General features: G+C 42.9%; 1 protein-coding gene across 1 annotated transcript in view; it reads right to left on the reverse strand.

Annotated features, from left to right (window-relative positions):
- The window catches only part of TTLL11 (tubulin tyrosine ligase like 11), a 222,707-nt gene that overhangs the window by 143,641 nt on the left and 52,252 nt on the right, over nucleotides 1-26,814 (reverse strand). The window contains exon 3 of the mRNA XM_040631834.1: nucleotides 25,483-25,616. Within this exon, the coding sequence (XP_040487768.1) occupies nucleotides 25,483-25,616 (134 nt within the window). The remainder of the gene's footprint in view (nucleotides 1-25,482; nucleotides 25,617-26,814) is intronic.

The following is a 26,814-nucleotide window of genomic DNA, read 5'->3' on the forward strand; positions in this document are numbered from 1 at the left end:
TCTCTGTCTCTGTCTCTGTCTCTGTCTCTGTCTCTCTCACACACACACACACACTTTGTAAACAAAGAAACTGGAGACTTGCTCAAGGCCACACAGCTAGCGGCAGAGCCAGACCTGAAACACAAAATCGCTGTAGTTCTAACCCCAAATTCCTTTCACTATAACTGATTCCATCGTCTGAAGAGGTCCTGGAAATAAGTCCTCTCTCCTCGTTCTGAATAATAACATAACATTTGTTGGGTCTTACAATACACGTGGATGCTTTTCAGAGCGATCCACTCTAGGGAGACAGAGGAAAGTGAGGCCCAGAGGGAACGGAGCCCATGGCCGATCAGCTGGAAGACGGCCCCGCAGCAGCCTGGGCCCAAGCTGCCTCGTCTTTGGAAGAGGCTCTCCTTGCACGTGGGAGGTGCGGGTGCTAACGATCACGAAGACTGAGAGGAGCCTCTCCACGGACTCCCCCCAGTCCAGCCTCTTGTCAGTGCAATTTACTGGATCCCACTCTTAGAAAGCAGCAACTTTATGTGGGCCATAATCTATCCATCATTAGTGAGCAATCAAAAAGCCACTCTAGAACACACCTGGGACTATAAAACTTGCTTAATAGGAAGGAACCAGTCATGTTGTGAGACTGTCCGTTTTCCTCTCAGGTGTCCCCTCAACACTGAGAGAGAGGACGCGAGGACGGCGGGCTCACCAGCCAGCCGGTCAGCCGAGCCTGGCCTCCCCACCGTCCACCCACCACTCCCCAGTTCCCTGACCAGGCTCTGACCCGGCTTGCTGGGCTGAGCACATGGGGGCCCTGGGCTGCAGCACCCCTTTCCCACCACCAGGTGCATGCCTCTGGGTGTCTGCGGGGAGCAGCAGAGCAGAGGGCATGGGTTTAGGAGTGAGACAGACCTGGGTTCAGATCTCAGCTTGGCCAAGCTACTTAACCTGTGTGTATTCAGTATCCCCACCTAGAAGACAGGAAGAACGGCGCCTCGTTCCCGTGGCTGCTGTGAGGATTAAATACTATCTTGCATTTCTATTTAACGCAGTATTATTTTTTATACTACTACTTTTGGTTTCATTGTACTTGGTTTCTTGTTTTTCTGCCCTGGTCTCCTGATCATCCTCCAGGCTCCATACTGCGGCTCCTCCCTGACCTACTTGGCTTGACCCAACACCAATTCCGCTGTCGGGCAGCACGGTCCCCAGGGACTGGGCCCATCTCCTGACCGCCAGCTGCTCCCTGCTCCCCTCCCACAGCGGCCTCACATTCGCCCCAGCTAGTCTAGCCCACAGCCTCGTGTGATTCCCTGGCCCCACGGGCCTCGCTCTCCTACCTCCCTTCCCCACAGTCTCCTCCTGAGACCCCAGAAGGCATCATAGCTGAGCCCACCTGGAACACAACACCTGATGACTCAGTAAGCTCCCCTTCCAGCCAAACTCTCGCTTTTCCAAGACTGAGGGATTCCTGCTAATGCACTGGGTAAATAATCTTGAGCTCACCTCCACATTGATGCCTATGAGCACATTATAATCCAAAGCACTTCAGATCACCAGCCCTCGTTTTTCCTTCTTCCCAACACCACAGTCCTATCTCTTGCATTCTTACCATACTTTACCCATTGAACTTAAAAAACAAAACAAAACAAGGAGAATATCGGTGTCATATTTTGTAACATTCAAACCAGGAGTCCTCCCTCCAGTGCTCTTTGGTTATAACAGCACCACCGTTTCCAGTGTGGATCAGTACCAGGCTTGGGCTACACGTGCTACATGCACACATGAGAGCTAACCGTAGAGCACGGGTAAGAGCATGTTCATTGTTACACTTTGTAACTAGAGCTTTTCCCCCATACTTCCAGTCCTTCAAAGAAAGGGCTGAGTTAACTCAACTGCCGAGTCCTTGAAGGCCAGGAACACAGCTCCCCTGCCCTCCTCTGTCCCCCATCCAGCATGGAACCTTGCATGGAGCGGGACACAGTAAACGCTGGTTGGAACCCGGCCCAGCCCCTGTCTTCCTTTGTTCAATGTTGTTCCTCTTTTGTCCGGGATGACAGGGAGCATGACTTCCGGTGCGAATCCTGGGTGACTTCAACCACTCCCAGGACTTCAGTGAAGGTACCCTGAATGCAGCTGGCTCCCCATACTCTTATCTCCGGCTCACACCTCCCTCTTGGGCTCCAGACCCATATAATTAGACATCTCCATAGGCATCAAAAATTCGACCTGGCCAAAACTAAAGCTGTTGTCTCTTTCCTCAAATCTTTTGCTCCTCTGTTCCCCGTGTCAGTAAATAGTGCCACCATCCACCCCTGTCCCCAAGCCAGAAATCTGGAAGTCACCTTGGCTTCCACCTTCTTGACATCACCCACCCTATCGGTGGGTGGTTCATCGTAACACTGTTACAGGCCCTTCCATCACCAGTGAGGAAAATGGGTCAGGTGTTCCTCCAAGGTCAGACTGTCGTACACTGGAGAGCCAGGATCTGAACACGGGTGTGTGTCCAAATTCCCCAAGGCTACACTTCGTCTGCTAAATCATGTCATCTGTCATACACCAGATCTGAGAGGAAGGCTCACAGCTTAAAACTTTAGGACGTAATTAATAATAATATATAATTACCACGTATGAGCATCGACAGTTCATTTGCATTATAGTTATTATTTTACTTAATCCTCATAGCCATGCTATGGCGAATCTACGGAATTTGATTTTTCCTTTTTATTAAAATATATATATTCCTGGGGAAAACACCTGAATTGTCTACCTTGGTTGTTTCACGGATATAATGGAAATTATATATCTACCTCACAAGGGATATCTTGAAGACTGAATGAGTTAATGTACGTGAAGCTCCTTTAACAAGTGGTGCTGGAATTAATTAATTAATTAATTAATTAATTAATTTTAAAGGAGTGCTGCTGGGCATGTACTAAGGGCTACATAAATGTTCACTATTATTTTGGGGGGGCAGATTTTCAGTTTATTGGCTACCACCTCTTACTCAAATATATATTCTATATTTATATGCTTTTTTCAGTGAGATGTAATTGACATAACATATTAGTTTCAGGTGTACAACACAACGATTCAATATACGTATATATTACAAAGTGATCACCACAATAGGTCTAGTTAACACCTATTACCACACATAGTTGCATAATTTTTAAGAAAAATGAGATGAGATGAGAACTTTTAAGATTTACTCTCTTAGCAACTTTTAAATAGACAACACAGTATTATTAACTGTAGCGATCATGCTACACATTACATCCCAGTGACTTATTTATTTTATAACTGGAAGCTTGTACCTTTTGACCCCCTTCACCAATTTTGCCCAAAATGGTTTTATTTTCGTTTTGTTCTTTAGTGTGCTTCGTGCATGTGTGTGATGCCATTTTTAATAAGGTTACAAATAAGGGATCTGAGGTTCAGAGAAGTCAGATGACCTACGAATCACAGTTAAGACGTGGCAGGTCAAATGTCAGGAGGGCAGGAATAGTAAAGAGTAGGGCAAGGCTGGGAAGTCTGAGATGACTCCGGGACCACGGCCATGAACCTGGACACTTGCCGCCCTGAGTACCAATGGCCTGGCCTGTTCTGGGTCTGCATGGTTGAAGGTCACTGGGCGGGCAGGACAGCAGTGCAGCGCTGGTGCTGCTGGGCGAGAGCTCTGATCGCTACCAGAAAAGCACTGGATATAAGCCGGCAAACCAAGAAACCAGTCTCCTCGGAGAACCTGGCCTGGCAGCTAGGCGCCTTCTGGGAACCCGTCAGTAATTAGCCTGACCATTTACACCAGGAGAGTGAGAACAGCATCTCCTGCAAGCCTCCAGCCTTCAACCGCTGGCTTAAATTTCAAGGAGCACGAAGGTGTTGACATGTAGGAATTACTTTTATGTGCCTTTGATCACCGTGGAGCTCTGTGGTGTTCCAAATGAGCATGCTGGTTGGAAGCCAAGCCGGGCTGAGTTCTACATGGGAACTCCCACCGTGCCACTGAAGGCCAGCTTTATAAGCCACTTTTCCTTGAACAAACACTGTCTGTTTCCCCCACCTCTCTTTAGTTCAATGGTAGCAGGTGGCCACTGGACAGGACCTGTGCCTACTCTCGATGGGCTCACGGGCACTCTTGGCCCAGCACCCCCTTCCTGACCTCAGCCGTCACGTGTAAGGAAACTTCCCTGCTTCTTTAATAAATCAGAAAGGGGGCACTGGAAGCCACTCTCTGGGAACAGGCTCCCCTGACTGTCCCCCCAATCCACCCTCCCTTTGGGGATATCGCTCTAGTCACTGTCTCCTTCACAACGGACTTAGGATAGGAGGGGACTTTGATTCCTGTTAATGCCCTGAACCAAGCCTGGGTTCCAACTCTTTCCTTGCTTGCCCACAGCCCAGATGAGACCAAGCTCTAAAAGACTGTTATTAATGACTCAAGGAGGGCAGAAGGGAAATAAACACAGAGAAGAGCATGCAACTGGACAGTTCTGTTTCTGAAATTGTTGATTCTCTTCTCACTACCACACAGCTCTGCAGTGTGTCCTTATTTGGCAGAAGGCAGCATTCCCCCGTGCCTGGGTGCACACCTACATTCCCCGGAGGCTCAGCTAAGAGATCACCTAACACCGACATGGGAAGTCACCCTCTCTAGGGAAGACGTCACCTGTGACCCATAAAGACAGGTGGGTTATGTGACAACCACAACAGGACAGCATTCAGGGTATCAGGATAGAATCCCATCAGCTGAGCAGCCACAGAGAGTTATGTACAAGAAATAGTCGGGTACTTGTTAATACCACAGTGCCAATATCTTCAACCATCACGTGGGGATTACAACAAACCTCTCTGGCCCAGCATTTTCCACACTTGCATGACCAGAGAACACTTTTTAAATTATAATGTACTTGGAGAACACCAGCAGGAGCTCACATATACTCACATTAATAAGGTGGGCTGATTGTAATTTCAATATGGAAGACATAGTGATATGGCGATATTTGTCAATGGTGACACTAGTCAATATGTATTTTAACATTAAACATACAACAATTAATCCGAGCAACAAGTTACTATTTTGCCTTTACCTTGAATTCAAATAGGCACGATCTCCTTGCTGGAGTTTTGCCCCTATAATTTTTCAAGTATCCCCTGGTTATCTAACAAAGGGCGGAGTCCGAGAGCAGCAGAAATCAATCTGAGTGATTTTACTCTGATAAATCATCTTATTCTGAGCTGTAAGCCCTTTCTAAATATCTAGAAGTTTCTTCAAACATGTCACACTGGGGGAATAAAAAGAGGAAGAGGAAGAAATAACCATGCATCCATCATCACAGTGCTGGGCGCTTTAGAGCATTCTTATTTAACACTATATGGAGTGTTCGTTCATCTGCGCAGTTTTATAGAGGAGGACGAACAAGGTTCAGAGCAGGAATCAAAGAATAACACAAGGCCACACGTGCAGCCATGGACAGTGTCAACGCAAGCGTGGCTGGTTCCAGAACCCAGCCTCCTTAATCTACACCATTTTGGAAAAGCCCTGTGTCCAGTACTTGTGTCGTACTGGTCTTCCTACTACACTAAAGGCTTCATAAGGACAAGAACTCAGGCTTGTTCATCACAACAATCTCAATGTCAAGTACAATGTCAAAGACTGCAGCTAAGAAAGCTCAGGAGACTTGAGATTCCTGAAGTGCTGTCATTGGGTCTACAGGGAACATACATGTTCCGTGGGACCAACGGCACCAAACCACATCCAGTGGGGACGGGGAAGAGAAGATGAGAAACAGGTAGACAGGTCTCAACTCAGGAATTATTTAAAAATTTAGAACAGTCCTCGGTGGAATGAACTGCCTAGAAAAATACTAACTTGTCCATTTCTGAAAATGATCAAGTGCAGGCTGGAGCCTGGGCACCTGTCCAGGTGGGGAGGGGATTCTCCCAGAAGACGGTGGCCCGGATGTTCTCTCAGGTCCTTTCCAATCTTTGGTACTTCCTTGGCTCTATGCCTAATTAGTATCTCTGGCTCACAGTGTGACTTGGCCAAGTCTATCTCTGCTCTGGGCCTCAGTTTCCTCATCTGTACAGTGGAGGTCTTTATCTGCTGCGGGCTCCCAGGGATATTTCCATACGCTCTTTGGAGAACAAAGGTCATGACAAGACTGCCTGCGGAATGGCACTCTGCTGCGACAGGTCACAACCCTCCCACCCTCGGGCCACCCTAGGCAGGGACGTGAGCTGCTTCCTCACCCCGGCAGAGAGACAGATAGGGTCATCCTCATTCTGAGAGTAAAACAGGAGTCTGGGAAATCTATAATGTTCCACAGAATTCCGGAAAGTGTTAAAAATTCAACACCTTCAAGCAACATAACAGCATTTGTGTTTCTTAAGGAAGAGAAATGAAGCTGCTGTGCTCCGTAGAGACGGATCAGCGGTTCTTGATGGGGCTGGTACTGCCACCTAGGGAGGGTTTTGGAAATTTCTAGGAGTGTTTTTGCCTGTCGCAGCGAATGGAGAGCATGGCAGGCATTCAGTGAGTGGGGGGCCTGAATGGCAGACCAACAGCTGCGTACTGGGCGGTCCGCCACACCTTCAGGAAGTCAGAGACCTGTGTATAGAGAACACAGAGCGAGCCCAGAACCCAACTCTGTGTCATGAACAAAAAGAATTGTCTATGTGATTTAAACTGAGCCTCACAATTTTCCAGGAAGGCAGCAATTGCGTAAATAGGGGGAAAATTATACTTTGCCCTTTCTTTCCCTGGAATTTTATCAAGAGTTGTTCAATATTTCAGAAGCATGACCTTACTGATGGCGTGGTGGGTTATGCTATCTATCTATCTATCTATCTATCTATCTATCTATCTCTATCTATCGAGAGACAGAGAGACACTATAATATTTAATCAAATTGTCTTACTTTTCTTATATCCAAAGCTATTCCTTATAGGTAGATGCAAACATTTGGTCACTTTATTAGGTTTTTCAGTGTAACAGTGCCAAAGCATTTACTTACTGAACTGTATACATTTTCCCTTATTTTCTCTTTTAGAGAACTCTTTGTGTTATTTTGTTTTTAAACTATGTGTGTAGGTTGATTATGTTTCATTTCAGGATAGTAAAGATAATATCACAAAATATTTTTTATAAAAGGGGAGGGCATTGGCATGATACCTGGTAGCAATGAGCACACTTCACACCCACCAAAAGAAACTAGGGATTCTTGGACAGTTGACTGATTCCAAAGCTGGGGCAGGGAAAAGATAAGAAGAGCCTGGAACATCTTGTTGTGGCAAAAGTAAGAGAGTGCTCACAGAACAACAAGAAATGCTAAAAGGGCACAGGACTCCACTGGCCAAATCTTGGATAATTTGAGCATCAAGATAAATAAGGATAGTAAAGGATTATAACTCACTGGATAAAATAAGAATCCACGAGTCCATGCCAACATACATGCATACCTCCACAGATAAATACATGAGAAGCCAAAGGTCTTCCTTGCCATAGAAGCTCAACTAACAAACGTAGAAGGAACGATGGGGGTTAGCTAATCGCCATGTGGCAACCATCGCAATAATAACTGATTCAGGCAAGAGTCACTAACAGAGGTTCAAGCGAGAGGGTGAAAATCTGAGGAGTAACGGGATATTATACAGTCTTAAAGTATCTTCCCCACAAGGTACTTATTAATTCGGAAAGGGAAAATAGTAATTTTTCAGTGGAAATCTGGCAGACACCACCTTAACCAAATGATGAAAGTTAACATCACCAGTAAGAAGACATGTTGACAGCACGTGCCTTCGGATGATAGCCCTGAGACAGACACGACACTGCTTCTGCGCTGTTCCTGCCAAAAATGCCTATCCTGAACCTAATACTGAGGAAACTCCAGACAAACCCTAATTGAGGGGCAGTCTGCTAAATAACTAGCCTGTACGCATCAAAAATACCAATGTCATGAAACACAAAGAAAGACTAGAACGTTCTTCCAGATTACAAGAGTTCTTTCGCGATACAGTATTGGGAAACTGGCAAAATCCAGATCCATTCTGAATATGATTAGATTAGACAAGAGCACTGGATCAATGTTAATTTCATGATTCTTGTGGTTAGGAAGGACACTGTTTTATTCAGGAAGTGATTCCGGGTACAGGGGCATCATGTACGCAACTTACTCTCAAAAAGGAGAGAGGGAGGGCGGGAGGGAGGAAGTAAATGTGGTAAAGCGTTAACATTAGGGGTTATCTGAGTGAAAGGTGTATAGAAATTCTTTGTATTATTCTTACCATTTTCCAGTAAGTCTGCAATTACATCAAAATAAAAAGAAAATGGAAGGGGGCCATCGGGTCCGAAAGGACAGAGAAGCACTCTTATTAGATCTGTCCTAGCCAAACAAATCCTTTCATCCTGGTCTTCCAACTCTTCCAGGAACATGGGGGGTGAGTTTCAGGAGGAGGTGGAAGAGGGGGTGCGTGCTCGGGGGGCAGGAAAGGACAAGAGAATGAGTTCATTAACAAGCTGGAGGATCCGATTACTGCGTCCTGCCCACCCCGAATCTCTCCTGTCCCTTGCTTCCCTGAAACAGCTCCTGTAAAGGCAACGACACAGAAAAGAAGCCGAACAAGAAAGAGTCGCAGAGATCGCTCCGTTTCTTTGGAGACGAGGACAGGAGGCACCAGCAAAGCAATTTCCATAATTTCCTTTTGAAACAGGCACTGAAGTCAAGATTGGGGCCCCTATTTTCTGAGAGAAAATTAGACGCGTCCTCAAGTGACTAAGGCGACATCCCTAAGAACTTTTGCCAAATGAAATGAAAGGACAAAAATTGAAGGGTGAACAATGACCTTTTACTCGCTTTGGGAAGCAGGGCTTTCTTGACCTTTAAAGTAGTCTCCCAGAAAAATGTTTACCTCTTTCACTTTTTCTTTTTAAAAGCTTTGCCATTAGAGGGGGAGCGCACATCCAGCGGCTCTCTAATGATCACATTCATCTCACAATTGCACATAATAAATCAGCACCACAGAGGAGCAAGATTATAACAGCTGTGATTTAAAACACTAAATGTATTTGGGGCCAAATTGAAGTTTAGAAAATTAAACAAAAGAGCTTCTACTCTTGTAAAGTATTATTGCACAGAGCTGTCTCTGAGGGGAAAAAATATCTAAGGGGAAAAAAGTTAAAAGTTAAGCCAAGTTGGGATACCATTCAGTCAAAGAGAAGTCTTCACTTTTTTCCTCCCCTAACTGATCTCTCACCAAATAGTGAGATGATTAGTCTCAAGATTAGGTTTTTATGAAAAATTAAAATAAGTCCATTTCCACATTTCCAATAAGCCAGCAACACCCAGAATACCCTGTCTAAGCATTCTTAGCACTGGCTTAAATTTCCATCGAAGACTGCAAAACCTCTCCGAATAATCACGCGTTTCACACAAATGCCTGAGGGTCCCCTTTGTGCTGGGCAGTGGGGAGACGGAGATGTCTCGGACCAGGTTCTGGCTCCCCAGGGCCCCCAATCCGGCAGGAACAACAGATAAGTAAATGTCCACTCACTGAGGGCATGGTGTGATTCCCATCGCAGCCCCGTGAGGCTATGGGTGAGGAAACTGAGGCTCAGAGTAATTAAATCACTTCCCCAAAGTACACACTTAGAAAGTAATTTTTAAAAAGGATTTTAAGCTTTGGGGTCCATACTGACCCCAAACTCTTGCCTCTCTATCTTTCAACCAGGAACATAGAAAAAAAAGTACTGTGCTTTGGGGTCCTATAACTGAAGGAAAGTATAGAATTTGGGCACAGAGGAACTGCCCAAGGGTCTGGGTGCAGGGGAGTGGGAGGTGGAGTGGGAGAGTGGGGGGATCAGAAAAGGTCTTTGTAGATTTGCTGACATCGACTCTGACACAGGGAAACCTACTAGGAGTTTGTCAGGTGAACAAGCACAGGAAGAGAATCCCCAGCAAAAGAAACAGTCAAGAGACGGAAGAAGGTGCGCAGACGTGACGCTTTCTGAATGGGCTGCAGACCCAACAGGAAGAATGTCTTGGCTCTGCCAATATTGGCCAGTCTCAGCCAACCAACCAGCCCACAGGACTCTTCGGGAAGGAATGTGCAGACAGGGCTTCAGTTACCCTTCTGGGAGTGGGCGGGGGCGGGGGAGAGGGCGGCAGAGGGAGGAGACTGCACTATTGTAGCCTTCACTATCCACACTTCACTAAGCTCGGGCTACACGGACCAGGCATCAGCAAGAAGATTGATTACATAAGGCCCTTTGTGCTCCAACTGAAACCCTGGGGCAGAAACCCGTGCAGAATTTTCACTCTAGCGGGGAGTTTTATGGACATCCAGGAAAGCCAAATTCCCAGAATGGCACAAGATGAGTGGTGCTAGGGTCCTTAGTGATGCTATACCATCTTCTCCTTTTGCAGAGGAAGAAGGCAGGCCTCGGGGGACGGCAGAGATGACTTGGCCAGGGTTCCACAGCCATGTAAGAGGTGGCGCCAGGATAGGGCACCAAAAACACAAGCAACAAAAGCCAAAACCAGCAAGTGGGACTGCATCAAACTCAAAAGCTTTTGCGCGGGGAAAAAAACAATCAACAAAATGCAGAGGCAAACTATAGATTGGGAGAAAATATTTGCAAACCACAGAGCGTATAAAGGGTTAGTACCCAAATTATACAAGGAACTCATACAATTCAATAGAAAAAAATTTCAAGTAAAAAATAGGCAGAGGGGGGCTCCTGGGTGGCACAGCGGTTGGGCGTCTGCCTTCGGCTCAGGGCGTGATCCTGGCGTTGTGGGATCGAGCCCCACATCAGGCTCCTCCGCTGTGAGCCTGCTTCTTCCTCTCCCGCTCCCCCTGCTTGTGTTCCCTCTCTCGCTGGCTGTCTCTCTCTCTGTCGAATAAATAAATAAAATCTTTAAAAAAAAAATGGGCAGAGGATCCAAACAGACATTTTTTTCTGAAGAAGACATACACATGACCAACAGGAACATGAAAGGATGCTCGACGTCACTCATTATCAGGGAAATGCAAATCAAAACCACAGTGAGACGTCACGTCACACCTGCTGGCGAGAATGCAAACTGGTGCAGCCACTATGGAAGCTAGTATGGAGGAGCCTCCAAAAATTAAAACTAGAACTGCCAGCAATCCCGTTTCTAGGTATAGATCCAGAGGAAATGAAATCCCTCCCTCTAAAAGATATTCCCGTCCCCATGTTTATTACAGCATTATTCACAATAACCGACACGTGGCAACAAGCTTGGTGTCCATCAACAGACGAATGGATAAAGAAAATGTGGTGTATATATACAATGGAATGTTACACAGCCATAAAAAAAAGAAGGAAATATTGACATTTACATGGATGGACCTTGAGGGCATTATGCTAAGTAAAATAAGTCAGAGAAAGACAAATACTGTATGATCTCATTTATATGTGGAATCTAAAAAAAGCCAAACACATAGAAACAGACAGTTGAACAGTGGTTGCCAGGAGCTAGAAGGTGGGAGAAATGCGTGATGGCCAGAGGGTACAAACCTCCGGTTACAAGACGAGTAAGTTTGGGGACCTGATGTACAGAAATGGTGGCGATAGCTAACGATACTGTACCGTGTACTTGAGAATTGCTAAGAAAGTAGATCTTTAATGTTCTCTCCACACACACACAAATGTAATTATGTCAGGTGATGGGGGTATTAACTAACCTTATGCCTTATACGGCAATCACTTCATAATGCATACGTATGTCAAATCATCACGTTGTACACCTTAAACTTACACGTTACATGTCAATTATATCTCAGTCGTGCTGGGGAAAACAGAAAGAGGCGGCCACCTAACCCCAGTCCAGCCCTTCGTTTCACATTAAAGGACTGCCGGGGGCCAGGAAATGTGTGACTTGTTTCGGATCACTGGCATTGGCACTTCATAGGTCTCAGGAAATACCTGAACTAAACCAAGCCAGAAATCTGCGTGTGCTGGCCACAGCAGACTCACATGGAACCATGGGCGAGCCTCTCCAATTCTGAACCTCCATGTCCTCGCCTGTAACCGAGATAATGATGCCTCCCCAAACTGAGTGAGGATAGCAGAGGTTATGCATATAAAAACTACTTGGGAAGCTGCAAAGACGCCAGTGTCACCTGGGCTACTTAAAAGGACTTCCTAATGAATAGGACCTAAGTATGCTTTCCCCGAGAGGGGCAGCCTCTTGGGTTTCAGATGCTATCATTTTTCCAGTAAACAAATTGAACTGTTAAGCAAGGGGCACAAGAGCAGCATGATATATCCAAGCAGGAGGTGAAGTTCTATTTTTGGCAACGACAAAAGCAAACTGGAAGCAGATGGGGAGGTGAAACCATGGCTCCTACAGAGCCTCTGCCAGGGGCTCTGAATCATCTGCCTTCTTCTGACAGCTGGAGTCCCCGAGCTTCTGTCTTCAGTCTTTTACTAGTTATGCACCAGAACCCCGGGCCGCCGCATCAGCCTCCGGGGGCTGCATGAACAGAAGGCTTTCCAAGCTCGCTGCCGAGGAGTAAGAGCTCCGTGTGTGGCTGGGGGTCGGGGCATCACCTGGGAAAGGGCAGCAGACCAACCACCGTCTCACCGGATAGCATTCTGGTCAGCTCCTCATAGCCCAAGTCTGGTGCACGCCCTTACCAGGCTCGGTCACACCGATCCCTTGGCCTCAGAGGAGCTAACTTTTGATGGCTAAACTCACAAGAGACAAAAATTTTTTGAACCACAGCATCTGCATATTAATTTACAAATACACCTGAGTTCCTACTATGCGCCAGGCACTGGGATACACGCTGGGGACACAGTGATGAATAAGACCCATCCAGTCACACTCGCTGCCCTTGGGGGACTTGGAGTAGGAAAGAAAAATGATTAAACATGCAGTTGCCAAACCGTGAATCAGCTTAAGTGCCGGGAAGAGAGAAACACAAGGTGTTGTGGAGGACTTGCCCCTGACGTGGGGGGCACAGTAGGTTTATAGAGGAAATAAAAGAAAACAGGGGTCTGAAGAATTAGCCAAATGGGTCAGGTGAAAGAAGGCAGGCTTGCAGGCGGGAAAGGGGCACAGAGGACGAAGGCCAGTGCTCCGGGCGAGAAGAAAGGGTATGTACAAAAGCAGATGTAAGAGAGACCGTGCTACCTAAAAAGTTGAATATGGAAGGATGTCCCAGGGGAAGGGATGGAACATGGTACCAGCTGAGGCTGCAGAGGGGGGCGGGGCTCTACACGGCAGGTGAAGGCATAGAAACTTCATCCTGCGGGCCAGCCATCCGGTGACCCGAAGTCAGCCAGATCAGCACATCATCTCAGTGCAGGAAAACCATGTGAGTAATCAAGTCACCAGAAGGTTATGGGACAAGCATGGAATCAGGACAAGGAATATACTTTTCCCATGGCAGGTTTTCTTTCTGCCTCAACTCTGACCCACTTATATCTCCCCCATTTTCCTAGTTCCTAAACCCAGTGGAGAACATCGATCTCTGGGGTTTTTGCAAATAATGCACTTCATTCAGCCTCGAGGAGCTGAATCAATAAAAGCTAACTGAGTATGGTAACTGGAGAGGGGAACGGAAGAACCCCATGCTCGCCGGTTCCTCCAAGAAACCAGAAAAGATTATTGAACAGGTTTTTGGCTTTATTCACTGAAAAATTCTTCTGCTACGAAATACAAACTCCTTCACCATAATAAATACTGTTTTGATAACAAAACTGTACTTTTCTCAAATACCCAGATGGAAGACCATATGCAAAATAAACTCCACGGAATTTTTTTATTGGCCATCTGCTAACGGGGGGAAAGCAAGCCTGCATCCTCCTCTCCTCACAAAAATTTCCACGGAGCATCCTGCTTGCTTCCTGCTAGCGCCACCTGCTGATCATATTAGGGTAGCGGTTTTGCAGACGAATATCAGGAGTGATGTGATCCTCCCCGTTCTTTGACGAAATAAATATCATCTTAACTAATGTGACAAATAAAATACCTCCAAAGTGTCAGGTTTTAGAATGAGTTACAGCGAATCACACGCCCTCCCGTTGTTGCGAGGAGTCACAACACATACCTCTGAAAGCTCACTTCCAAGCCAATCGCAAGACACTGTTTACTCTCATAATTAAGCGCACCATTTCTAATAAAGCCTCGCGTGTGGCTGCACCTGCCAACATGTAAATGCACATATCTCTGAATACAGCAATTCCACTTCGAGATTTCTGTCTGAAGGTAATGCTGGCACGCGTGTATGAAGATACCTTACATATGAGGGTGTACCCGACAGCATTATTTGTTGCACCGAAGAAATATGAGAACTACCTACATGTTCATCAGTAGGAGGGATGACTTTAAAAGTCACGGTGTATCCATACAATAGAGGACTTTGCAGCGGCGACGTGGAAAGACGTATAAAACGCAGTGGAGGAAACGGCAGGCTGAAGAACAGAGAGCAGGGGATCATGCCATTTCTTTAAAGAAAAAGAGCTGCGAGTGTTAGGGTGTATATTTGTTCATATGTAGGAAAAAGCTGGAAGGATACACACTAGTGTTCGAATAATCTAATGAGTGGGGATTTTTTTTCACTCTTTACATGTCCCTATATTCTTTGAATTCTTAATATGAGTGCATGGTTTTGTATTAAAACCAAGGATATATTAAAAATAAGAATGCCACATGGGTTTAATTAGGTTCGAAGCTAATAAAGCATTTCGTCATCAAATACTCACTGGATGTGCACAAACACTCGGAGGTTCGGATCACTTCCCCACTCAACAGATGGAGAACTGGGGCTGGAGGATGGGGCTCACTAGAGGTCCCATGAAGAATTAGTATGGGCCGGGCTTTCCAGCAAGCGACTAGGGTAGGGTTTCCATAGTCTCATTCTGCCTGTGCCAGGCTCCGAGTCAGCAGATTCTAGATGAATGTCTTAGAGACAAAGAAATGCTCCTTTGTACTAGGGAACTACCCAGTTCGAAGTACTTGTAGCACCAATCGAATGGGCTTTGACGGTTCAGGAATTCCAATGCTCAAACAGAAAGAGTCCCTTCAATCACCTGACCTGCCTCCCATTTCACTGATGACAGTCCCTCTGAACAGCTACCGTCAGAAAGCCAAGCACCAGCTCCGCTTTCCATCCTCTCCACCAAACCTGCTCCTCCTTCTCTCCGGAATCTTAGCAAACGGCACCCCCACCAGATTTCTGAAAGTGTCAGTTCCGCCTTCTCCCCACGTCCCTCTCTGATCTGTCGCAGAGTCCTGCAGATTTTCCCTTCTAAATATGCTGCGTGCCTGGCCCCTCTCTGCATAAGACTCGTATCTTAGTGTCTCAGGACGAGCCTCAGCATCTCTGTCACCTGGCCAAGCTGGGCAGCCTTTCCACAGGTCTCACTCCCCTGCCCTCCCCAATCCTGCCTTTACCCCACCAGAGGCAACCCCTGCCTCCCCATCCTCCACCTAACCCTCTCATGGCTTCCTCCTGTTAATCTGGCATTCAAGGCCCTCCCTGATCTGGCCTCTACTTCTCTAACCTCATCTACTGTCAAACCCTCTTCTTTTAAACTCCAGTAACACCCAACTCCTTATCATTCCAATATGTCACACTATTTCACCTCTATGCACCTTTGCACAAGCTACTGATCTCGACTGGAATGCTCTTCTTCGGTTAGTCTACAAGGCAAGCTCATTATTTCAAAATCAAATCAGATATCACCTCTACCAGGAAGCCTTCCCCCTCCCTCTATGCCATCTGCCCTCTATCCTGATTAACCCTCTCATTACCAGCAAAGTTTTACTCCTTTCTCTGGAATAGTTCTGTATCCACACATCTATTCAAATTTCCTCCCATAGTATAGCACAGAAAGTTGACTCTGGAGCTAGTCTTCCAAGCTGCATTACCTTGACAAAATCACCTAACCTCTCTGTGCCTCACTTTCCTTTCCTATGAATAAGAGAAGAACCCTATTTGGATTGCTGAAGAATTTTAAATTAGGCAACCCCAGTAAAAAAATAGTAAGTGTTGCTATTGGAAGTCAGAGGACTTCCACTTCCAGCCAAGATGTACTGACAGAAACTAGATTTACCTTCCCATCTGAAGCAACCACAAAATAAAGTGTATTAAGAATGGTTTTGGAGGCACTGGACATCAGGCAGAAAAGGACAATGATTCCTGAGAGACGAGAATCAAATGATGTGAGCCCTGTGACTGCCCCAGTTTACTGCCCGGAGAAAGATTCCAGCCCAGTAGACCCCCTGAGCTGAGGAAAAGGAATTGTCAGTCAGGGTGACTAAGATAGCTAGCGTTCTCAGGATGGACTCCTGGAAAGGAGATTTCTTCACAAAGAGAGGACTCTGGAGAGCCACAGAGGGTCTCCCATTAGTATTTAGCTGAGTACAAATCAGTGAGTGATTCTGAGGAAACTACCTGAAGCCAAGGAAAGAACCACCCAAAAGGACTAGAGGTAGCAATGCCTGGTGCTCACACACAGCCTGGAATAGCATCCATTCTCACCAGCCAGACTAGAAAACACCATGGTTCCTGGAGCATCAGGTGAAGTACACATAAGATTCTTGCCTCAGTAGTAAGGAATAATTTGGTTGGACTAAACACTGCTCCAGTCCTGCCTGACAAACCTTAAAAACAAGACCCAAATCTATTTCCACATAACTTAATTGGATCTCATAACAAAGTTCAAGAATATTTGTAGGAATGCAAAAATGGACAAATTCATTGAAGGAACAACTACCAAGTTTCATCCAAGAAGAAATAGAAAATATAAATAGTCTATATCTGTGAAAGAAATTGAAATTTCAGTTAACACCCTCCCATAAAGAACCATCAGGTCCACATGACTTCACTGGTGAGTTTTACCAAATATTTAAGAAAGAAGTAATACCAGTTCTATACACTCTTTCAGAAACTTTAAGAGTAGAGAATACTTCCAACTTATTCTATGTGACTAGCATTACCCTGATAGCAAAATCAGGCAAAGACATTGCAAAAAAAAAGAAAAGAAAGAAAACTACAGAACAATATCCCTCATGAATATAGATGCACACATTCTTAAAAAAAATTTTAGAAAATCAAATCCAACAATATATAAAGAGGATAATATATCATGCCCAAGTGGGATTTATCTAAGGAATGCAATGCAAAGTTTATTTGATATTTAAAAATCAATCAATATTATTCATCATATTAATAAACTAAAAAAGAAAATCCATATCGGGGTGCCTGGGTGGCTCAGTCATTAAGCGGCTGCCTTCGGCTCAGGTCATGATCCCAGGGTCCTGGGATTGAGCCCTGCATCGGGCTTCCTGCTCAGCAGGATGCCTGCTTCTCCCTCTCCCACTCCCCCTGCTTGCATTCCCTCTCTCGCTGTCTCTCTCTCTGTCAAATAAATAAATAAAATCTTAAAAAAAAAAAAAGAAAATCCATATGATCATCTCAATAGACTTAAGAAAAGTATGTAACAAAACCCAACACCCATTTCTAATTAAAAACAAAACAAGAATCATGGAAACAAGGAACAGACGGGAACTTCATCAATGTAATAAAGAGCATCTACAAGAAATCTGCAAGTAACCCACACTTAATGATGAAAAGCTAAAGGCTTATCCCCAAAGATCAAGAACAGGCCTAGGACGTCTTCTCTCATCACTTCTATTCAACATTATATGGAGGTTCTAGCCAATGCAATAAGTTAAGAAAACGAAATAAAGGGCTAATTGGAAAGTAAGAAATCATGAGGACATGATGGTCTATACAGAAAATCCAGTGGAATCTACAAAATAAGCTACTGAAACTACTGAGTTTAGCAAGGTTTCAGGATACAAGATCAATATATAAGAGTCAACTGTATTTCTACATAATCAAAATAAACAACTAGATATTGAACTTTTAAAATACAACATTGCCAATTTATAAAAAATTTGAAATACTTAGAAATAAACTTGACAAAAGATGTGAAAGACCTATGCACTAAAAACTAACAGACATTGCCCAATGAAATTAAGGAAGACCTAAATAAAAGGAGAGATATATATCACATTACCTATAAAATAAAAAGAGAGATATACATTATATATCAGAAACTCAATGTTGTTAAGATGTTGATTCTACCTAAAGTGAAATGTAGATTCAATGCAATCCTAATGAAAATCCCAGCAGGCTTTTTCATAGATTGATAAGCTGATTCTAAAATTCACATGGCAGATCAAAAGACTATAATAGCCTAGACAACTCTGAAAAAAATGACAAAGTTGGAGGACTTATATTACCTGATTTCAAGACTTATTGCAAAGCTACAGTAACTACGACAGTGAAGTATTAGCATAAAAATAGACAAATACATCAATGGAATAGAATAAAGATGTCAGAAACACCCACCCATACTTGAACAATTATTTTCAACATAATTGCAAAAGCAATTTGGGAGAGAAAGGTTAATATGTTCATCAAATGTTTCTGAAACAACTGGATATCTATGTCCAAAAAAGGTTAACTTCAATCCATACCTCACATCACATTCAAAAATTAACTCAAACAAATCATAGATCTAAACTTAAAACCATAAAATTTCTAGACAAAAACATGAAACATCTTTGTCAGTTTGGGTTAGGTAAAGGTTCTTATGTATAACACCAAAAGCATGATTCATAAAAGAACAAATTGATAAATTGGACTTACATCAGAATGAAAAATTTGATTCTCAAAAGATACTGTTAAGACAATGAAAAGATGAGGCACAGACTGGAAGAAAATATTTGTAATTGATACACCTAATAAATACCTATATTCAAAATAGATAAATAACTCTTGAAACTCAATAATACAAATACTCATTTTTTTAAATGGACACAAGATATAAATAAATTTATTTCATTAAAGAATGCATTTGGAAAAAAAATTTTTTTTAATTAAAAAAAATTCAGATGGTAAAGCACATGAAAAGATGTTCAAAATCATTAATAACTAGGGAAATACAAACTAAATAATAAGAAAAGGCTACATACCTATTAGAATAGCTAAAATTGAAAAGACTGACTACTACCAAGTGTTGGCAAGGATGCAGAAGAACTAAAATGCTTATACGTGGCTGATGGGAATATAAAATGGCACAACCACTTTGGAAAACAACTGGTACTATCTTCAACATCAAATAGACACCTACTATATGATCCAGACACTCCATTCTTAAGAATTTACTCAAAAGAAGTGAAATCATATGTCCACACAAAGACTCAGACATGGATAGTCATAGTATCTTTATTTGTAATAGGCCAAAACTGGAATCAATCTAAATATCCAGCAGTAGCTGAAGGTATAAGCAAACGGTGGGATATACATTCAATGGAACACTCCTCAATAATAAAAACACATGAATTGTTGATGAATATTACAACATGGATGAATCTCAAAATAATTATATTGAGTGAAAGAAGCCAAAACAACAACAACAAAAATTTAAGGAAAAAATAAGAGTCCCTGCTATATTATTCCATTTATATAAAATTCTAGAAAGTGCAAACTAGTCTTGATAAAAAGCAGATCCATAGTTGCCTGGTGATGGGAGGTAGAGGGAAGGGAGAGGAAGAAAGGAAGGATTACAAAGGGACATGAAGAACCCGGGATGACGGATACGTTCATTATCTTGACTGTGGTAACGGTTTCGTGGGCTTTTACATACATCAAAACATATCAAACTGCACACCTGAAATATTTGCAGTTTATTGTACTTCAATTTTATCTTAATTAAAGCTTTTTTTAAAAAAAAATGAGACAAATAGGCTATCTACATAGTCTCAAAATATGTCCCCACAAGATACTGAACTTACAAAGGAAAAACAGTAACTTTTTATGGAGAAACCTAACAGAAGCGACCTTAACTAAGTGATCAAAGTTGACATCACCAGAAATAAGACATCTTGACATCATGTGCCCCCTGATATGCTGCACTGAGAAGGTCACAACATCACTTTACGAAACATGTGTAATCTGAATCTAATCATGAAAAAATCAGACAAAACCAAATTGAGGGACATTCTAAAAAAATGGACTGACCAGTACTCTTCAAGGTCATGAAAGACAAAGATAGACTGAAGAACTGTTACAACTCAGAGGAGACTAAGGAGAAATGACAACTAAATACAATGAGTAAACATGGAGTAGATCCTGAACCAGGAAAAAAAGACATTAGCGGGACAATAGAAAAATGCAAATAAGGTGCATAGATTATTAAGTAACATTGTATCAATGTTAATTGCCCAGCTTCAGTAGTTGTATAAGACGTTAACATTAGGGGAAGCTAAATGAAGGGAACATGGGAGCTCTTTCTGTATACTATTTTTGCAATCTTTTGTAAGTAGTAATTATTTCGAAACAGTTTCAAACAGTTTCAGAACTGAAGGTAAAATAAAGACATTTTCAAACAAAAGCTGGGAGAACAGCAGATCTGTACTATAAAAAAATATGTTTAAAAAAATTCTTCAAGTGGAAGGAAAATAATTCCCAGATGGAATCCAAGAGCTACTCGAAGGAACGCAGAGTACTGGAAATGCAAATGTATAGGTGAGTATACAAGACAAACATGCTCATTTTTCAGTTTTTTTAGAAGGTAATTGACTTTTCAACACAAAAATAAAAATACTGTATTGTGGGGTTTATAACATAGAAGCAACTATATGATAATACCGTAAAGGACGAGGATGGGAATAAAGGTATACTGTTGTGAAGCGCTTATACTTTACCTGAAGTATGTAATGCTTAAAGGTAAATATGACAAGTAAAGATGCGCTGTAAGCCCTAGAGATTCTAGGGCTAAGACAAAAACTAAAAACATTTTTAAAAGAGGCATAGCTGGTAAGTCTAAAGAGGAGATAAAATAAAACACTAAAAATACTCCATTAATCCAAACATACAGAATAAATGGTAAAGACATAGGAAGACAGTACACTTGAAACCAACAATATTGATGATCGCATTAAATTTAAGTGGACCAAACATACCAACTAAAAGGCAGGGATTGTCAAACTGCATCAAAGACCATAACCCAATTACATGATGTCAACAAGAAGCAATCTTTAAAAATGCAAATAGGTTAAAAGTAAAAGAATGGTACAAAGATACACTGTGCAAATACTAAGCCAAAGAAAGCTTAGTAGATTTCAGGACAAGGGAAGTTACCTTCTAATGGAGCCAAATCATCAAGCTAACAACAATTCTCATCGACATTAAAAAATAAAGAAATACTGTTTTTCAAAACTTTCATCAGTAATTTGGACAACTCAGATAAAATGGATTAATTCCTTAAAAGAAACAAATTACCTATATGTATTAAAAAATTAATTTGTAATTTAAAATGTTCCCAGAAAGCTCCATGCCCCAATACTTTCAATAGGGTGTTCTAGCAAGCATTTAAGAAAGAAATAATACCAATCTTATATAAAATTTTCAAAACAGTAAAGACGTATTTGCTAACTCATTTAATAAGGATTGCCTGATACGAAGACCAAAGACATCACACACCAATATCTCTCATGAACAACGACACAAAAATTCCTAAATATAAGCAAATACAGTTTAGCAGTATTTAAAAAGGATAATGCGCCCTAACCATATAAGATTTGTAACAGGAATGCAAAGTTAGCTTAATATTTAAAATATGAATTGGTGGTTCACTGTAGTATCAAAATAAAGAGAAAAATCATATCATCTTAACAGATGCTGAAAAGTATTTGACAAGATTAAGCACCCATTCATGATGAAAAACTTCTGCAAACTATAGAAGACACCTTCCTCAACCTGATAAAGGGCATCTATGAACAACCTATAGCTAACACCACATGTAACAGTGACAAGCTGTATGCTTGCCCCCTAACATTGGGAATGAGGCAAAAATGTCCCCTCCAATTACTTCTAACTCAATTGTATTGGAGATCCTAGCCCAGTGCAGTTTACTAAGGAAAAATAAAATAAATAAAAGGCATGTAAGATTAGAAAGGAAGAAACGAAATGTATTAATTCACAAGTGAATTAATTGCATACCTAGAAAATCCTAACAAATCTACAAAACAAGAACTTGTAGAACTAATAAGGGAACTAAGCAAGGTCATCTGATACAAGTTCAAAAATGAAAAGTCAGCTGGATGTCTATACACCAGCAACAAACAACAGGAAGATGCAATTCAAAAAATACCACTTACAATAGCATAAAAAACTCCTTACATTGCTGAGATTAATGAAGGAAGATATAAATAAATGGAGCTAAAATTTATGGACTAGATGAGTCGACCCTGGTAAGATGTCCACTGTCTCCAAACTGATCTGTAGAGTCAGAACAATCCCAATCAAAGTCCCAGTGGGCTTCTTTGTAGAAATGGGCAAACTGGTTACAAAACTGATATGGAAACGCAACAGCCCTATAATAACCAAAACAATTATGACGATAAACAAAGTGGGAAGACTTGCACTCCCTGATTTCCAGACTGACTCTGACTTAGAGCAATCAAGATAAAATGCAGTATTAGCCTAAGAGTAAACATACAGACAAATGGAACAAAACAGACTCCAGAAACAGACGAAACACATACAGTCAACTGGTTTTCAATAAGGCTGCCAAGGTACTTAATTCAACGAGGGAACCAATCATCCTTATACCCGAACAACTGAATATCCCTATGGAACAAAGTAAACCCCGATCTCATGCCGTACACAGAAACTAAGCTGAAATGAATCATAAACCTAAATGTAAACACTAAAACTAACAAACCCCTAGAAATAAAGTATAAAATCTTCACCACCTTTAATTGGGCAAAGAAGCCTTAGGTATCACACAAAAAGACAAACTGTAAAAGAAAAAATGGTAAGTTCAACTTCACCAAAATGAAAAACTTTTATTCCTCAGAAGGCAGAGTTGAAACGTGGAACGTTTAGAGGGAGAAAATATTCACAATACACGTACAAAAGACTTGTACGCAGAGCATATAAAGAACCTACACCTTAAAAATAAAATCCTCAGAGAAATGAGCCGAAGTTTGAATGTACACTTGGCAAAAGAAGATACTCGAATGGCCAAAAAGCATATGAAAAGATGCTCCACACCTGGTCCTCGGGGAGGCGTAAATTAAAACCATGGAGATGGGCAACTACACATCTCCCGGAGTGTCTGAAATTCAAAAGACTGACCACAACAATTCCAGGCCCAGTGGCACAAACAGGACCCGCACGCTGCTGGTGACGGTGTACAACCACTTCGGGGAAAAGTTCGTCAAGTTCTTCTAAGTTAAACATACGTATACCAGGTGACCCAAAAATTCCACTCGTAGGTATGACCCAAGAGAAGTGAAAACATCTATTCACAAGATGACTTGCATGCCATCAGTCATGACAGTTTTTTTTTTTTAAAGATTTTATTTATTTATTCGACAGAGATAGAGACAGCCAGCGAGAGAGGGAACACAAGCAGGGGGAGTGGGAGAGGAAGAAGCAGGCTCATAGCGGAAGAGCCTGATGTGGGGCTCGATCCCAGAACGCCGGGATCACGCCCTGAGCTGAAGGCAGATGCTTAACCGCTGTGCCACCCAGGCGCCCCAGTCATGACAGTTTTATTTACAAAATCCCCGAACTGGGGATGGCCCAGACGCCCATCAAGTGGGAAATGGAGAAGCAAATTCATTTAATGGAATATTACTCACCAATAAAAACACAAACGGCTACTGTATACAACAAACATGGGTGAATCTCAAAAATAGAATCCTGAAAGAAAAAGACTCAAAAATCTATATATATGATTCTGTTTATATGAATTTCTCGAACAAGCAAAAGGAATCTATAATGAGAATGCAGACCAGAGGTCGCCTGGGCTGGGGGAGTTGAGGGAATGGACTGCAAGGGGGCACAGAGGAACTTGGGGGTTGATGGAAAAGTTCTCACATATCTGATTTTGAAGGCACAGTTGGTAGGCGTCTCATTTAAAGTCACAGAATAGTTAGATGTAGAGTTGTGGAAATGGGACAGAAAGATATTCCACACAGGGACAAGGACGCGAGCAGAGCCACCGAAGTGGGAAGTTGAGGGGTGAGTATGGGGAGCTGCTGAGAGTTTATTTTTTAAAATTAACTTTATTGAAGCATAATTTGCATGCAATAAAATGCATTCATTGTAGGTTAATAATTGGATGAATTTTAAGAAATGTATGAACCCACATGACCACCACCCCATAGAGAGTTTCCTTTTAAAAAACGACCACTCCAAGCTTTTTTTGTGCTTCATAAATCATTATTTCATTACAAGTTTGATCATTTGCTATTAAAACCAAAACAACACGCAGGCAATAAGACAGCTTATAAAAAGCAAAGGCCTTAGGGCACCTGGGTGGCTCAGTGGGTTAAGAGTCTGCTTTCAGCTCAGGTCATGATGTCAGGGTCCTGGGATCGAGCCCCGCATTGGGTTTCCTGCTCAGCGGGGAGTGTGCTTCTCTCTCTGCCTCTCCTCCCACCCTGCTCATACTCTCTCTCTATCCCTCTCTCTCAAATAAATAAATAAAATCTTTTAAAAAATGCATAGGCCTTGAAATCAGCTCTAAGTTTAAATCCCACTTCTCCAGCAAGTCACCTTGCTTATCAAAGTCTGTTTCCTTATCCACAAAATGGGATTAATAATACAACCAACTTGACCAGACTGCTGTGAGGACTGAAAGAAATACCTGAAGCTTCTGGCACAATGCCTGGAGCACAGTAGGGCCAGTAAATGGTATTAACCCTATCACAATAAGATGGGCATTATTTGTGCAGTTACCCTCAGAGGTATGGCCTGGACCATGGAACCCACTGGCAGAGGATTTGAGAGGGGGTCCTAAATGAAGGATGGCAATCCTCAGTTCAGCTTCCCTACGGGTACTGTTTCACAATCAGTGGTGAAGGCTCCAAAGTATTTCATGCTCAAACATCTTGTTTTGATATGGAGTGTGTGATTTGAACATTAATTCTGGAACAGATTTAAAGCAGGACACTGACAAGGTTCCTCACCTCCACAGTGTGTCGGACCTCCTCCCTGGCCTTGAAACAGAGCCCGACCTCCCACATTTCATACCACTGGATGCTGGGGAACCCACACCCTACATTCACCCAAACAGCCCCAATCTGCTTCCAGGCTGAGCCACCTGCCCCAGCCCTGTCTCCCTCGCTTTCCAAACACCGGCTCCATGGCCCCGCTCCCAATACCAGCTTCAGGCCAGTCTCCTCAAGTCAAGACACCCTTCTTCAGTTTACCTACCTGTCACCCTGCCTATTCACTTCCAGCTCCTTGATCGCTGCCGACACCCACGGGGTACTGTGGGGACACTCCCGTGGCTAGTCACAGCTTCCCGGGGACCCCCCCCCCCACTCCTACCCCAGCTCGCAGCACACAGGACCCAGGACCCAGCTCCCAGGACGCAGTGGCAACCATAACATAAGTCAAGGGTCACGGGGACGGAGTGCCGTCTACCTGAGCGACAAAGAGCTGGAACTCGTCGGGCAGAATCCATGAGCGAGGGTAGAAGTTGTACTCCTCGGGAAAAAGATGCTGCATAATTCTCACGGCTCTGCTCAGAGTAATTTTACGCACCATCTCCGTCATGCCTGGGGAGGAGAGAAGCTGTGAGGTTTGAGCAGCAGTGGGCCGCTAGCTATAAAACAGCCACGATCGGGGACTTTTGAAACCACCCACCCGACATATTCGCTTTTGCAGACAGGATAAAACAAGGTAGGAGCTGTTCCCCACAGCGGTGACTCATGGCTTGGAAAGACCTACCAAATTAACGACAAACGAGGTAATAGAAGGATAGTTTTTTCTCCTTATAAAAATGAAGCATCAATTGGAAGGGATGGGTTTCCACCTAGTTTATGATTCCATTCTTTGTCAGTCCCCCCCCCCCAATAATGGATAAAGAGAAGCATTTACATCTTGCACTTAAAACCTAATATCTTCCTTAAGGTGGGGCCACCGTGCACACTTCTGGGGCTGCTTCCATCTTAGACCCTTGAGAATGTCATCCAGTGGGCTCTGCTTACATTACGAGAAGCTTAATTAAGTTGCTTTATTTTAAACTTTCATGAGTATTCAAGGTCTAAAATAGAAAAATATACAGCTTTCAGCATAAAATCTGTCTCCTTGAAATAAGGACAGACAGTAGAACAGATATCACAGCATAATTTATAGTTTAGGGGAGAAAATGGAATCTGTAGGAGTTCGTCAGTGATAAGTACTGACACTAACATTGATCAGACCTCATTAATTTGCCCAGAGGGGATTAAATGACTCACTTATAAAACATTTTAAAAGAACAGTGGATTTTTTTTTCTTGGAACATTTTTAGGAACTCTCGGCAAGAGAAGAGACTGAGTCTCTACCTTTAGCAAATTTTAAGCAAATAGGTAAAAATTCTTTGAAGTTTTAGATGCTTATCTCTTAAGGCAAATATCACCACTGAAAATGGGGACTAGAAATGGCCTTCACCCTGAGAGAGGCGGCACAGTTCCATCACTGACACTAGGAACCGGCTTAGCGAAGTTGTTACAGAAAGCGTAGTTTCGTGTCAGCTTGGCACGTCCGAATTATCACACATTCTAAACGGGCACCGTCAGAACCAATGACGTTTCTCAAAAATCCCATGTTCAGGAAGTGAAGGGTGAACATTTGAGAATGAAGGTTTTTAATAACCTATTTCTTGCTTTCCTCAGCATATTTAAAGGAGCAATAGATCCGAAGATCACAAATTCAAGATGCCAATGCCTAGTTTCTTGGTTCTTGTTTAGAATGATAGACGGAAGGATTAAA

Source organism: Ursus maritimus, unplaced genomic scaffold (assembly GCF_017311325.1).
Source record: "Ursus maritimus isolate PB19 unplaced genomic scaffold, ASM1731132v1 scaffold_17, whole genome shotgun sequence".
Taxonomy (NCBI): Eukaryota; Metazoa; Chordata; class Mammalia; order Carnivora; family Ursidae; genus Ursus; species Ursus maritimus.